At 35.9% G+C, this 16,483-nt stretch overlaps 1 protein-coding gene across 1 annotated transcript in view; it reads left to right on the top strand.

The window, feature by feature from the left end:
* KCND2 (potassium voltage-gated channel subfamily D member 2) overlaps nt 1-12,971 on the top strand; it is a gene marked incomplete at both ends in the record, with an annotated part of 464,273 nt that extends 451,302 nt beyond the window's left edge. The window contains 5 exons of the mRNA XM_082662029.1: nt 446-608; nt 6,716-6,811; nt 7,894-7,986; nt 10,887-11,134; nt 12,794-12,971. Of these exons, the coding sequence (XP_082518155.1) occupies nt 446-608; nt 6,716-6,811; nt 7,894-7,986; nt 10,887-11,134; nt 12,794-12,971 (778 nt within the window). The remainder of the gene's footprint in view (nt 1-445; nt 609-6,715; nt 6,812-7,893; nt 7,987-10,886; nt 11,135-12,793) is intronic.
* Between the last annotated feature and the right edge of the window lie 3,512 nt (nt 12,972-16,483).

Here is a 16,483-nt window from a genome sequence, read left to right as displayed (position 1 = left end):
TTATATCTGATGACAGGAATGTGATGTACCACTTTTTCTATTTAAATTTCATAACCAGTCCAATGTTGAAAAAAATTAAGTGGAAAAGAGTGTTATCTAGACTATAACATTCAGCATGGAAATGTTGACTATAAGTAAATGTAAAGAAAAGTGTCATGTGATATAAAGGACAAATTAAACAGTTCTCATTACATCATCTGGCTTAAAATATTTTCCAGTCAAAGCAATTTGTAAATGTTAGAGTCAGTTTCTGCAAAGTTGAAAGGTAATTTTTATACTCAGATATTCCTAATGTCTAGTTTATTGAAGTCTTAAGCCATGTATATTTTAGCCATGAAGTAGAGATACATTGGTCCAAAAAATCGTTTGAGTTAAAGCTGAAAACTATTTGTAGCAGATAGAAATAACTTTCTATGACTTAATATATTTTTTTCTCTAACCCAAGGTATGGTGACATGGTACCAAAAACCATAGCAGGGAAGATTTTCGGATCCATCTGTTCGCTGAGCGGGGTCTTGGTCATTGCTCTGCCTGTCCCAGTGATTGTATCCAACTTCAGTCGAATCTACCACCAAAATCAACGAGCAGACAAACGGAGGGCACAAAAGGTGTGTATTCAGTTCTGTGCAACCACGATTTAGTGTCTCCCATTTTGTATAGTAAGCTTTAAAATCCCCTGCTGGCTATTCAGTGTTCTGGATTTGGTCGATAGTTGCATCAGTCAGCACAAGCTAAATCATACTATAGTAAAAAAGAACCTTCATATCTTAATGGCTTAAAGCAACAAGGAGTATTTCTTCATCATGCTACAGATTGGTCTGGTGATAGAAACTCCATCTTGACAATGTGCATCTCTAGTCATTCAAGCAGGGTGTAAAAGGACACGATGAATCACACACTGACTCCTCAAACCTCCTCCTGGAAGTGGGCCAGATCACTTCCATCTCTACTGCCTTAACCAAAGTAAGTCACATAGCCGCGTGTAACTTCAAAACAGGCAGGGAAAGACAATCCTCCTGTGCAACCAGAGAGAAAAGGAAAGAAATATTTGGTGAACAGCACTAATGATAGTAGTAAAACCAAAGAGAGATTCTTGGCAAATTTTATGAGAATCAGATTTCTTGATCTGATTCATCTAGTCTCTGTCCATCAGGGATCAAGCTGCTTCCAGTAGACAGGGGCTATTAAAGGGCACCGAAATAGGTCTCGGATGTCCAACATAGTTGACACAGGAAGTAGGAGAAATTTGATCATTAGTAGCTGAGTTTTATTTTGGGCCCAGCAGTTTACTGTTTCTCTGAACTTCACATCAATGAACTGATTTCAGAGTAAACAGGTTGCATACTCCTTTGTGAAAGCAGGAAAACAATACCTACATCACAATAAGATTAAGATTATATGTAAATGTATATAAATGTATATAAGCATATCATAATATTAACAAGATTTAACATTTACTGGTGGCTTCCTATGTGCCAGGTATTGGTTTGATGTTTTTTTTTTTTAATAATTTATATAGTCTTCTCAACAAGTCTAGAAGTTAGTTACCATTATTATTCCTATTTCGTAGATGAGAATTCTAAACTACCCAGGATTTGAGAAATTCTAAGCTTGCATACCTAAAAAATTGGAGAACTCTCACTCAGTTCAAGGGATCTGGCTTCCAGGTTCATACACTTGAACACTAAGATAGATGCCTCTCAGAAAAACTGAGTACAAGAGGGAGGGGATATGGGGAAATATGTACATGTATAGCTGATTCACTTTGTTATACAGCAGAAACGAACACACCATTGTAAAGCAATTATACTCCAATAAAGATGTTAAAAAAAAGAAAAACTGACTAAATGTTAGCACACTTCCCCTCCCCATTCTTTGTCAAAATAATCACCTTGAGAGTCAGGGCCCTTGTTACTTAAAAATAATTATGGAAATCTCTTTTATAGTTTCCTTGAGGCTATGGTGCTAGATTTCCAGGATTCTTCATGGATACTGTATCATGTCCTTTAAGAATAGATTTATTTTTTTAATATCAAAAAAACCTTTCATAACCATGACTAAAGTGGTTAAAGTGGATGTACAGTATTGGCTATAACTCTAAAATATCATGAGAGATTTTGGTGCAGTTCATCTAGAACTACCTACTGGCTTTGTAGGTAGTTCTAGAACAGGATTTTAAACGTGCTTTCGAACAATGTGATCTCTTTAGTAAAGCAAAAAGTATGCTTTATACTTCATACAGTATAAAATATAAAACCTCGTAAAGTAACTCTTGGGGAAGTTCAGGTTAACCAACGTGGTCACACAGCATGTTGTCCAGAGAATTTGTTGACATCCATTGTCAGAGGTCTGCTTCCTTTAGCAAAGAATCACTCTTTTAGCCTTGTAGTTTCTTGCTTTATGGAATCCCCCATTTTTGGACAGGTATCAAGCCTTTAACGAATTATTATAGAGAATAGTAATAAATAAAACTGATAATCCAATAAACAAGGCACCCTCTGGGCAGTTGTAGTCTCAGGCAGGGCACACTTTCACAAGCAGAGATGGAGGAATTTTGGCCACAGTTGGCCTCCATCAGGGCTTGTCATGTACCACAGCTGTGGCTCTGCCCACACACTACAGTCTCTCTACTGGGTACACACAAGTGCATCGTTTAAAAATAACAGAAATCCTACAAAAAGCATAGCTCTCCAGCATCCATCCATCTCCAGTCTAGAAACAACTTCTTTAATATAGCCACCTATCGTTCATTTTCTCAATGCCAAAAAAAAAAAAAGAGCTACCTGCATGAAAACTGTTCAAAGTACAAATCTGATTTTCAAATAAACCAGTCTTCAAAATATCTGTTCTTTTTTTAAATTTTGTCATCTGAAACAAGCAAATCAATATAGAAAATCTTAGAATGTTTTAGAAGCTTTTTTATCTAAATAAATTTAGAATGTAAAAATAAATAAATATGATATTTTAAAGTACACTAAATTGAAAAGCATGATTTATGAATTTTTTATCTTTAAAGTATCTCCTGTATTCTAAGTTTCTGCCATAATGCAATGAATTTTAATATTGTGACTACTAGTATATAGAAAGTCAAATATAATAACCTAATGTGATATGTCCAGTAAATAGTCTGTGACCAAAAACTGAACATAGTCATCTAAGAAAGAAAGGTGGATATGGAAATAAATAAGTTACTTACCAAGGGATATTTTCTATTTTCCTTCCCAAGAAATTTTTTAAAAAACCATAAACATTCGTTAGGCTAAGATAGTTTCGATTTATCTGGAACTGGGTGATTTGACAAATATCAGAGTTATGCAAAAATAACCAGCTGATTCAGTCAAGCAAGATGTCCATTCAGTAAAAGTGTCAGTCAAGCTGAATAATAAATGTTACAAAATGCTTTTTTAGACCAGAATTGTTTATGTTTAGTCCCATTGACAGCACCAAGCTCAAGCAAAACCTTATACACAATTAAAATAAGATAGTCTTGCATATCTGCATTTGCTCTTTTCAATTAAAATAGCAAGTGTTCAGTATCTGAAGAAAAATCCTCTTCTACACATGCGCACGCACACACACACACACACACACACACACACACACACACACACACACACACACACACACCAGACTATAATGGCAGAATGTGGAGACATTCGGTCTCTTTTCTTACTCTCTTCAAATTTCTGAATCTTATGTCCTGAGTCCTGCATCCTCAATGTAACTTCCCCTTGACAGACCAACTCATAGGCATTTCTCTCTTCCTCCCAAATCTTACGTCACTTGCTATCTCTATTCTCTGTTTGGCAATTCTGTTTGACTTTATTTTGACTTTTATCTTTTTATGAGTATTATCTTCTTAGCCAAAGCTTAATATATCTTGAGAGCATTACTGTGTCTTGCATTTTAGTGCCTTATACTTATTTCCATTTTTTAATCTACTATTTCTGGTATTCTGGTTGAAGGCCAGCATTCAGCAGACATTTGGCATGGTGTACCACAAGACCAAGTAAACCAATTAAGTCATATAGTACTGTAGTAAAATGAAAGAAAAGTCGTGGATGAAACTGAGATGGGAGGTTCTTTTTCTAACACAGTACATGACTTAGCTAAATAGCTATTCTGTCTCTAAAACAACTGTTTCTTTTTCCCTAAACTTAGAACTACTTCTGTGGTAGTGGTTGCCATAATATGTAGGTTTTCCATTATGGAAAATATGTCATTTTCCTTTGTTGGACAGTATTTTTGGGTAATGTACATGTTTCATTTATGAAAGAAAGTAATATTTCCTAATACTGAGGCTAAATGCTTGGAGAATGACATAGGTGAGACTAGTAACTATGATATAGGCAATATAATTGCATGCAGTGGTTGCAAAAAAAAAAAGAAAGAAAGAGGAGGGGAAGGTTGAGGGAGGAAGGGAACCAAAAAAGGCAAATATATATTTGCTGGAACATTGAATGTTCCAGGAGCCCAGTGAGACTTTAGGACTGAAGTTTCAACAATACCCCTTTCTGGAAACCAAATGTATATTTATATTACTTATTTCTGAATTATTACGTCAATTCTAAGTCATTTCCAAATGTGCTTGTCACTTCCCGTTGTTTTATTGAGTCTGTTCTGAAATCCTGGCTGCACCATACAGCTTGAAGTTAAGCATTTTCTACCTTCCAACTTCATTCTCTAGTACTATCTCAGTATTTTGAGTCATCTAAACACTATCGTGCCAACCAAGAGTGAAACTTGTGTATTTTTCCTGTCACTTATAACTATGATCTATGTACAGTTTTATTTTAACCTGGAATCAGCACACACGAAGAAGAAATTCACAGAGGAAGAGAGAAGGGATGGGGTTGAAGCCAGATGATATCTTAATGCTATTCTGCGAGCTTCCAACATCTCGGTGCTACTGTCAAATGCTGTGGGTGTGGGTAAAAGGGCACCTTGGTACAACTGTGGAGGGAAGTTTGGTAAAACCTATCAAACAAAACAAACACACACACCCTTAGATCCAGGAATAATGCTGCTTCTAGAAATTTGTCTGCAGATCGGCTCATCATGATGTTCCAAGCAGGCAACATTTCTTGTATTAGCAAAAAATGCCTTAAAAGTTAATTGTGGTTGGCCTGCTAGCTAAATGATGCTTCTCATTCGTACAGTGGCATATTACACAACCGTAAATAAATGAGGTGGCTTTATGTAGATATGGGAGGAGTCCCACTTGTACTAAATGAAAACAGCTGAGTGCAGAAGAGTGTGCAGCATAGTCTCCCGAGTAAAAATGTATGCGTAGGGCTTCCCTGGTGGCGCAGTGGTTGGGAGTCCGCCTGCCGACGCAGGGGACGCGGGTTCGTGCCCCGGTCCGCGAAGATCCCACATGCCGCGGAGCGGCTGGGCCCGTGAGCCATGGCCGCTGAGCCTGCGCGTCCGGAGCCTGTGCTCCGCAACGGGAGAGGCCACAACAGTGAGAGGCCCGCATACCGCAAAAAAAAAAAAAAAAAAAAAAATGTATGCGTATATACATAGGAATATATATTTGCTTTTATATGTCTAGAATATTTCTGGTAAGATTCTCTAGAAATATTGCCAGTGGTTGACTCTGAAGAACAGGAGTAGGTAAGTCCAGAGAGACTTACTTGTTTTTCATATACTATTGTAGTCTCAAAATTTTTGTCATATGTATATATTCATTCTCCATTTAAAAAATCTAGATAATTAAAATTGTTTTATTAAAAAGAAGATTCCAGGGCTAGAGACTGAGATAGTCTTCCTCAGGGTTGTTTAGAAAGGGAAAAGACGGAGTCATTACAAGTAAGTTCTTACCCAAGCCACTCCAGTTTCTTCCTTACATACACTCGTTATATGTGTCACATGAAAAGAATGGTCACCAAAATAGTGCTTCCCAGGAAATGAAAACCAGACTCATACCATGAGAGTCTGGGGCAGATATACAACAGCAGTTTTAAAGTAGAACAGAATATCAGAAGTCCAACCAGTAGACAAAGTGGATAAATTTAGGGTAGTGGTAAATTTTTTTTTTTTTAGAGAGCCCATGTTGTACAGCGTCTACACTGGTCAATTTAACAAAAGAATTGCAAAAACAGAATTTGATATTTGAGGATGCAGATACAACTGAATAGTTTTCTTTAAAGGAAGGACTGAAGGAAGGGAGAGAGGAAGGAAGGAAGGAGAGCGGGAGGGAGGCAGGTAAGAAATAGAGAGGAGAGGGGAGGGGCGGGGTAGGGAAGAGAGAAGGAAAGAAAAAAAAGAAAGGCAGTAGCTTCCTGGAACTTAGTTACTAAATTTAAAAGAACATTAGTTTAAATGAAAAGAAGTTGGCTGTTGGTTTGCTGGGTCTTCATTTCATTAAGTTACTCAGATTGGGATAAGTGAAAATAGAAGCCGTACTGCTATTTCTCTCTTGATACAATTGACAGAAACAACACTGAAATAACGTGATCTTAGTGTAAAGACTTAATTACAATTCTTAAACGTATAACCTAACTCCGAAGTAGTTCATCCATCTCACTGATAAACGTTAACTAAAATAAAGCACTTCAATGGTGAAAGTTTACTCTTCAGTAGTTACATGTGAGAAGCTGGCATGCTTTTAAAAATATGTGTGCCGACAGTAGGATTATGTAAGAATGCACTCAGTGCTTTAAGAAATCCAGTCATAGATCTTAATAGGACATTGCTTCTTCTTCTCTTACAGAAAGCCAGACTGGCCAGGATCCGGGCAGCTAAAAGCGGAAGTGCAAACGCTTACATGCAGAGCAAACGGAATGGCTTACTCAGTAACCAACTGCAGGTACGAGTCAAGCATTTCGTTTCCTTTAATGTTCAAATTATTGGTGCAATATTGATTTAGTTCTACTTAACCATATAATTTTATTGTGGGTAGTTGCGAAAATGGCTATGAAACAACAAAGGTGTCATCTTTTAATAACCTCACCCTGTACCATCTTTTCTCTTTTTTTTTTAAGAGGAAAGAAATGTGTCTTTACTAGAACTATCCACGAAAATTGTTTTCTAACAATGGCATCCCAGGCGGAATACAATGACTGTGTATGTTTAGTATACAGATTATGGTTTATAATACCATATTTGCACAAAAACAAACCAGGACTCCTTGGATATATAGCCAATTCCATGCCTGTCGCCCTGGACCTTACTGGCTGGAGGCTAGAAGCTGGGCTATGAAATATTGCCAGTGAATCATGATTCCCATTCATGGTCGGGCAATATTTCTGCACTATCTCACAGAAACTTGGGAAAAGTCAAAAATTCTCAACGACTCAAATACCTAGGTTGGTTTTTTTTTAATTTCAAAATTATGTACGCTCCTTAAAGTTCATTTGAGTGGCGATGCGACGGCGGGAGAGTTGACATCTGTCTTGTTTTACTTCTTACTGAAGAGGGAACACCATTCTGTGTTATAAAGTTCACATGGTATGAAATATAATTTGAGAAACTTTACTTTTACCTCAAAACTCTCTTTTAATTTTTAGGATTCCAATCATCTTTACTAACATAATAGCTTTTGTGTACGTAAGCATGAAGGTGGTTTCAGGATTATCTAAGTACTAGATTAAATATTATTATCCCAGGCTTTCAAAGGTAGCTGGGAGATGAATGAGTAAAAGAAAATTAAATTTTCAACTCATGGAGGCAAGTCTAAAAGGCCAGACCGCTAATTTGATGAAAACGTAAATGCTGATTATCAAACTCAAAAGCAACTCTACATTTGATCCATTTTAGTTAAAAAAATAAATAAAATGCTGCCATTTAATCTCAGGAAATAGGCCAGATCTCTCTGTGGAAATATGTGGCTGAGGTTCTCATTGTTTGCAAATAAAATAGAAAACCCTTCTGTCTTCTCCCTGTTAACAGTCCTCTGAGGATGAGCAAGCCTTTGTTAGTAAATCCGGCTCCAGCTTTGAAACCCAGCACCACCACCTGCTTCACTGCCTGGAAAAAACCACGGTAAGGAAAAGGCAGGACTGGCTGCCCCTGCAACTCAGACAGTAATCCCATTGGTTTTTGTGAATATTCAATGCATCCAAGCACAATTTCCCCATCTGCATTACTGCAAAATATACTAAAAACCAAAAAAATCCACAGTAATTGAACTTACTTTGAAAGACTGTAGTGACATTTCAACTTAGAAAGTATTTTAGAGACTTATTAACATGTTTTTATCCTTAGTGGTAATCTTAACCCTAGGCTAAAATATCAGTTTAATGCAGATGGAAAGCTGTCTTCCAATAGCTGACTGCAAGTCCTATAGAATATCTTCTCCTGATTCTTAAAATGCTGATTAAACAGAAATAAAAATAATGAAGTTTAAGTGTTCCTGACATCTGGATAAAGGGGATAGCAATAGTAATAACAAAATAGAGAATAAGTGAATATAAGCATTTCTTTCATTCACAGGTATAATAAACAGAGATTGATCATAAAAACTATCTGTTCTCATAAGAAAATGACGCAGTTAATTACTGGCATACCCCTTGGGGCTGAGGATTCAGTCTGCATTTCTCCACTTGTAGGCTCCCAGTTGGACCGCCTCTTTAACAAAGGCATCTGTTTTCTAGCTAGCTTGTCAAAAGGGATCACAGTCTGTGACCACAGAGCAGAATAAAACTTTCACCGAATTTGAATCAAGTCTGCTTGTTCACTCACCAGAGACACATATTTGTATTCTCAATTCTGACATACTGTCCATCCACTTATTCATATACTTCTATAGTCTTTCAACCAACATGTATTACTTGTCTATTATGTGCCAGACAGTGAGCCAGACCCAAGATACACCGTGAAGTCAGGTATGGCCTCTGCCCTCCTTGAGCCTGCAGGTTTGGGACCAAACATGGATGTTACTGGAGAAGGACAACTAGCAGGGGAAGCAAAAATGGGGCCCCAGTGGACTGGGGGCAAAGAGAGTGGAGCCAGAGGGTACCAGATCAGGCAAAGCTTCCTGGTGGAACTTGAGTTAAGAACCACAGGACCATTATGAGTTAGTTAGGCAAAGAAATGAAGGGGCTAAAAGTTGATGTAAGCACCTGAGGAAGACTGGAACTTGGCCTAAGAGGAAGTAAAAGAACTTGAGGGTGGTCAGAGGAAAGAGGGTACCATGGCACAAGTAGAGCAGGAGAGGAAGGCAGTGGCCAGATAACCTTGTGTTTTGGAGGCACGTAAAGAATTTTGATTTATCTCGTAATAAATGGAAAATTATTTGAGGGCTTGAAACAGATTATATTAGTATCTTAAATAAAGATTTATACTTTATTAGGATAACTCTTTGAAAGTTAAATGATAACAATAATCAAATGTATGTATACCTGTCTTTTTCTTTCTATTTCCATTTTTTGACTATTTTACCTTTTAGGGCTTTTTTAATCAAAAATTATTCAATACTAATTAATATAGTTTAAATTGAGCTACCTACAAAAATATACCTTAACCAGCCACAGAATGACTTCTTCCCTTTCAATCACTGATGAGATAAATTAGAATGTCACGCCTTATGACTTGTATTATGTATGTGAAATGTGCATTGTGATAGAAGAAAACAGATTGTGACTCCTTTGTGAGCTGTATTTTTTTCTATAAAATTTAATATTTAACATGAAATTCTGTCTCAGCTGATCATATTATCCTCTGGACTCTAAACAGAATGTTAAACTTCATTTACTTCAAAATGCTTGTCTCAGCAAAGAAATGGCAAAATGAGTAACTAAAACAATATTTTTCCTATTAGCCAGTAAATTCCTTCAGTTGTTTTACTAATATTTTAGGATGAGAGATGATTAAGTGAAATTTGGCATGGACAAAGCCTTCTATTATAAGGCTATTCCCACCCACACAAAGAAAAAAAAAAGGAATTGAAGATATTCTCAGTAGTTCAGACCAAAAATGTTTTCCCTTATGTTTCTGAGGTAAAAGTATGGCATAGGCAATTTAGGAAGCAATTCTTTATTAAATATTTTAAAAGCAGATTTTACACTGTGTTTCACTAAGGCGTGGTATGTGAGATGATGTCCATCACTGTTGGCTTCTGGGTTAGAGGAACATAGACAGAGATCATGGGCCCAGCCAGTGATGTATCACAAAGATAAGAATGGAGACCTCAAAAGTTCAGTGCTAACCCCTTCTGGGTCAAATATAAAGTGATGCATTCTGATAAATTTATTTTACTTATTGAATAAGTCTTATTTTACTTACTTCATAAGTCATATTTTTCTATATACTGGGAATTTTAGAGGAGCATCTAAAGGAATGGGAATTGTCTTAGTTATCTCATTTTCTAATTAAAAAATATTTTCAATCCCATGTGAAAATATTTGCTAATATATAACGGACAATCTAACTTGGAACATGCTATTAAAATAGTCTCTTTCTCATAACTTCAGTCTGTCAATTTGTTTAAAAATAAAGTACATGTGAATTTACACATTCCCCACGGGTATTATCTATATTCATTTTTGAGGGTTTCTAATATTTAGTTGATAACTTCCAGATTTTATATTTAACTTAATAAATGATATTTCAAGGTAAAGTTAGTCTATAAACGGATACTAAATCAGTCTGTGTATATCAATCTCAGGGTCTAACTAGAGAGATATTACTTTCACACAAAGGCCAACAAGAAGCTTTGATATTCTAATTATCATGAAAATGATATTTTTTTTACCCATAAGATAATGTAAATGTACGTGGGCATATTTCATTTCTAAAAAGAAAACTATTCAAATCTTTTTTTCAGAGGTAAAATGTGATAATACTGTAAGTCAACCATACTTCAGGAAAAACAATAAATACATTTTTTTAAGTTAAAAATGTGTTCCTGTGCTCTCTTCACATTTCTTACCACTATGGAACAGAATCACGAGTTTGTGGATGAACAAGTCTTTGAAGAAAGCTGCATGGAAGTTGCAACAGTTAATCGTCCTTCAAGTCACAGTCCCTCTGTCTCTTCACAACAAGGCATCACCAGCACTTGCTGTTCAAGACGACACAAAAAAACTTTCCGCATTCCAAACGCCAACATATCAGGAAGCCACCGAGGCAGTGTGCAAGAACTCAGCACGATTCAGATTAGATGTGTGGAGAGAACCCCGCTATCTAACAGGTACCTGAGATTAATCTGTATGCGTTAACACACCTGTGCTGCTTCTCGGAGCACATCTCCACCTACTGTCATGTTGCCACCTCTGTGGCAATTAAATCCTAGTTCCTCGGGTCTAGAATGAAACAAAACTGGTCTGAAACAAGTAGGAAAATTAAGCTACTGTAATATTCACTAAGAGTCAAAGGTGTAGCTGAGTCAGTACTAAAAGAATAGAAAGAAGATAAGAAGGTCAGGCACACACAAATGTATTCGTACCTCTTCAACCTCACAACTTTTTCTTGAGCAGATACCTCTACACTCAGGAGTCCCCTAAGTCAACACACATGGCCTGAAATGATAGTCAACACAAGCAAAAGAGACAAATTAAATTGACATTGATATGATTGAAAGGTATTCAACAGCACCCAAAAATATTCAACATAGTTAACGTCACAGTGAAAAATAAAACTATGCCCAAAGGAATCTTTTGAATCAGTATACAATTTTGATCATAAACGTATTTGGGGCCTCAACAAACACAAAACTCAATCCAATATCAAAAAAAGATAAGCAAAATGCTGAAATTGTTTACCTCTGGTGAGTTTGTGGACAATTTAAGTGAAATTTTTCTATTGGTATTTTCCCTTTGCTTCTGTTTACGTGCTACTTGTTTTGACCAAAATCATACATGTGTAATAATAAGTATCAATAGTACATTTCAACTGATAAATCATTATAAAGATCAATTTCTGTCCAACGAATTTTCCTTTGTTCTTCAAATTAAAAAGCTCATCTTTTCAGATTAACAATCTATTAATTCAGTGCTACTTCTTTGTTGGCATCCAACAGTCTTTGTGGAAAAAAATCAGATGTCTCTGGGATTAAATGGAATATTATTATTCCATTATTATTTCATTGCTCCAATATTAAATGTTGGAGCAATGAAAGATTTCTGTCTCTAAGATATTCTACCTGTATCTTGTTTTACATTTATTCCAAAACAAAGTAGAGAATGAAGAAGTATTTATAAAGAAAATCTTAGGACAAACATTTTAATTAAGTTTTCTATGGAAAAAAAAGTAGTTTAAAGCTCCTATGTCTACCCTCCTTACTCCTACCCTCTTTCCCCCTCCCTACACAGAGTATATAACTCATGCAAGAATACCACTTGGGAAAATGTTTAAGTATTAGTAATAACTAACTTGAGTTCTTAATATTTGGCTGTCACTAAGTTGAGAGCCTTAAGGGCCTCATATATCCCATAGAGACAAGGTAGTAAAGAGATTCTGTGGGCAAAAGAATTGAGGTTTATCCACAGGGTATGTCCCTTTCATGATGGTATCTCAAACCTCTCAGAGGTCCTGTCTTAAAGAAAACTATTTTACTTTGCTCAACTTAGGCTTTCCAAAACTCACCTGCTCTGCATTTTTGTAGAAAACACTTTGAGAAACACTGATTGAACCAAATTCAGCTGGCTTTTAGACATTTGTTCGATGCTAATGCCCTAATGTTCACGTTAATTTATCTTAAGGTTTGGTGTTTCATTTTTTTTAATCTTGGTGGTTGTTCTTAGCCATTTAAAATGTTACTTATAAACATGAAAACATGTATTCCTCCGTTATTGGAAAGAAGATTTTAAGTAAACAACTCACTTTCTTAAATCTGTGTTTTCCTCATCAGCCGATCCAGTTTAAATGCCAAAATGGAAGAGTGTGTTAAACTAAACTGTGAACAACCTTATGTGACTACAGCAATAATAAGCATCCCAACACCTCCAGTAACCACCCCCGAAGGAGATGACAGGCCAGAGTCTCCTGAGTACTCAGGAGGCAACATTGTCAGAGTGTCTGCTCTCTAAGACAATTGGAATCAGGTCCAAGAGAATTTGAGCCCTGGCTGTGGAAAGAATCCCAACGTGGAAGAAAGAAGAAACAATAAACGTTTCGCAGATGAAAACGACAAAGCAAGGACGTTGGTAGTGAAACAAAGACAAAGTTTCCAAACTTGAAGATGGAAATAAAACCACCAAAAGGCATTTCTAGATGGAGTCTAACCTGTCAAACTGAGAAATAGTCTGTGGCCCTTTGACTTTGTGAATGAGCACAATGAAATGCCGCCTATTGATGCTTCTTATGACCAGAACTCTTTTTTAATAAAATAAATAAAATAAATCTTTGAACATAATGTTCCAGTTGAATGCAAAACAAAAAAATACGGAAAACATTTTGATAAAAATTTTTCCTGTTAAAACCATGAACATTGGCTATGATGAAGCTTATTATTACACATTAAAAAAAAAAAAAAAACCTCATACAACACGTTTGTATTGACTGAAGGAAACCATCATAATGCATGCTAGAATTCTTTGGAGCCGTGATCTCAGTTTCCTTACGTTGTCTTCAGAATCGGCATGATAAACTATACTTGTAGAAAGAGGGAATTTCTGTGTACTTACAACAAGCTGATCGTTCATGTTCCATGGTGGGCTGTGCAAATAAACTCCTTTTAGAACTGCAGTATTTCTCATGGGGATGCTCACTAGTAAATCTGCAGTGTTCAGATAGTTCAGTATTAATTATTGTTTTACCTTGCACCTAGATACTGTTACAACTGCAATAATTCATTGTACACCTGTTGTATCAGGAATCAGGATTTTCTGTTGTTGTATTTCCAGATCTTCTTAGATACAGTAAGAGCCACATTCCATAGAAAAACTTCTCGTGTCGCCAGGTTTTAGATAACTTTTTAATCCAAAACCCTTGTGCCGTAAATGTTTTTCTGTAATATTCTTTGGTCCACTGTATTCCTGTGACAGTGCATTATTTGTTCCTGTATTTCTATAGCACCTTTCTATTGGATTTATCATCATCAGCTGGACTAATGTTTTGTAGTTCAAAGGACTTTCCTACTTTTGTATTCTCCAACAAGTTATCTTATAAGTAGATTATCATCATCGTCAATCCCCTTGTCAAAAATCAGGAAAAAAAGGAGTTGACATCTATGAATTATCTCTAACCTTTTTGCTGTTATGGAAAAGCCCAGATACTGGATATATCATTGTATGTTTCATGAAAAGAATTGGCTGGGATTAGCATCACAGGATCAGTGATCCCAGAACCTCACTTGATGTATTATTTATTTTGCTTTAGATCTCGAATACATTTTGAGAATAACTAGCGTGAATTGAAATGCAGAGATAAACTGGAGTGCTTTATGCAGCAATATTTGTTGAAAGCATGCTTTCTACGCCACTGGGGAAGGCAGCACAGATTTGTCTCAGAAAGGTTCCTGCATATTGCAAGGAGCAATTTTCTCCTCTAAATCAGGAGGACGGGAGTTTGATGATGCAAAATTGAGCTCTATGTACATTTAACTGAAAAGTCTTGATATCTTTTCACCTTTAAAATATATCAGCAGACATGTCTGCACGTGACAGTGTAAAAAAGTTTTATGTCCAGTGAAAAGTTTTGTTCATTCCAAACCACCACTGTAAGGAATAAGTTTAGCTTCAATACATGGAAAGAGTTAATAATTATCCCTCTACTATAGAGATTTTAAAATGCTTATCATAATTTATCATAAAGAGGAAATAATCCAACCATTTTCAAGTAAAGCCAGAAATTCTTGCTTCCCCTTTCTAGACTAGCTTCCAGAACAATGCTCTGCACACAGTAGATTTATAAACACTTGCTGAGTGAAAGTCAGATAAACTCTACTATCTCACGGGAAGAACTGGCTTTATTCCTAGTATGTCTTTTTCAAGGTTACTAATCTTCCTGAAGCGTGAATATTAATAATTATATTAACACCTGCCTCATGTCACTTTATGCTTCTAGAGCAAATATATAGTGAAACTTCTTTGATGGTATTTGTTGAAAAGCTTTTTAAAAAGTAGGCTAAAGAAAACTCAATCAGGAATACTTAGGTCTTTTGATTCCCAAGGAAAAGTTCTATTTTCATGTTCTTAATATTACATTTAAAAATGCAGTTAGATTATTTCTGTTGCAATTCTGCCTCCTTTTCAACTTATCATTTATCCAAAACTATTAATTTCTTTAGACTTTCAGAAAAGAAAAAAATTTTTTGGTGTTTTAGGTGATTTAAAAATATACTGTGTTGGTGGTGAATGACTATTGATGACTGTGTTAAGTGCATCTGTATTGTAAGTGAAATGTAATTATTTCTGTGTGCCATATGGAGTAACCAAGGTCATTGTTTTTGACAATTTTGTTTGAAATTCGTATATCTTATTTCAAAGGATAGCATAATATCTGCATTATGCTGGAAAAAATAGACCTTTGGAAAATACTTAAATAAAACATGTGCATGCTTGAACAGGACATGGTTGACTGTTGCCCTGTTTTTTGTAGACTTCCTTCCTTTCCAAAATCTAGGGTGTACTACACTCTTCATACATATTTTGGAGAAGCCTGTAACATGGACAAACTCAAAGAACCCATCGATCGTGTGTGACACAAATCTACTCTAAATGGTGGAGATAATAATTTTCTGCCAACAATGGGAATTTAGGCAGAGACTTCAATAGAGAAGTTAATATCATTTAAAGATAAAAGAGTGCCACTGCTTTAAATAGTCATTTTTGGAAATATCTTGGCAACTACACCTCCATAGCTACTAACTATGATAATGTAAAGTGTATTGCAAGGTTTTACTGGTTTTAAAAAAAGATAGTCGGGTTAAAATCAGTTGTTTTTTATATACGATATTTTCAAGTAGAATGCTTTCTACAATGTGTGACCCACAGTTATTAGCCTGTTCCCTAAACGCCGCTTGCCTCTTGCACAGTGTCGACCAGAGAGAAGTAAGGCTGATACCTGAAACTTATACACTTCTTGATCACCACTGCTTGAGTTAAGCAAAGAGAAGCTCTGGGGTAATAACTTTGGTCAGAACCCAATTAGATTCTTAGTCAAAGACTCTTTTCTATCTATGGAAACAGGTGATTTATTTGTCTAGCTATGTGTGTGTGTGTGTGTGTATTTATCTATATTTATACACAAACACACAGATTTTTTATTCTTTTTTTTAAAATATACACATACTGATGGTTTCTCTTCAACAGGGGACCAAAAGCAAGAAAATGTTAAGAGATTATTAGAAGAAGGAGAAAGAGTAAGTCATTTAGTTAGTACAGAGGGTGCTTTTAACTAGTGATAACTAGTGAGTCTCTTGAGTGGATAGTCTCCATTTTTTTCTTATTAATTATTTTTCTTTACAGTCCTTGATTTATTGAGATGCCAATCTTGCATTAAAAAGGTTCAACACACCTCCCTATTCCTTCAACTTAGTTATAGAGTTGACCTGAAAATAGCCTCCAGGGAGTTATATCAATGACTGCCGACAACATTG

The sequence above is a fragment of the Grampus griseus genome (genome assembly GCF_964374135.1).
Source record: "Grampus griseus genome assembly, chromosome: 9".
Lineage (NCBI taxonomy): Eukaryota > Metazoa > Chordata > Mammalia > Artiodactyla > Delphinidae > Grampus > Grampus griseus.
Note: the sequence above shows the minus strand (reverse complement) of the source record. Positions and strands in the feature narration are given on the sequence as shown.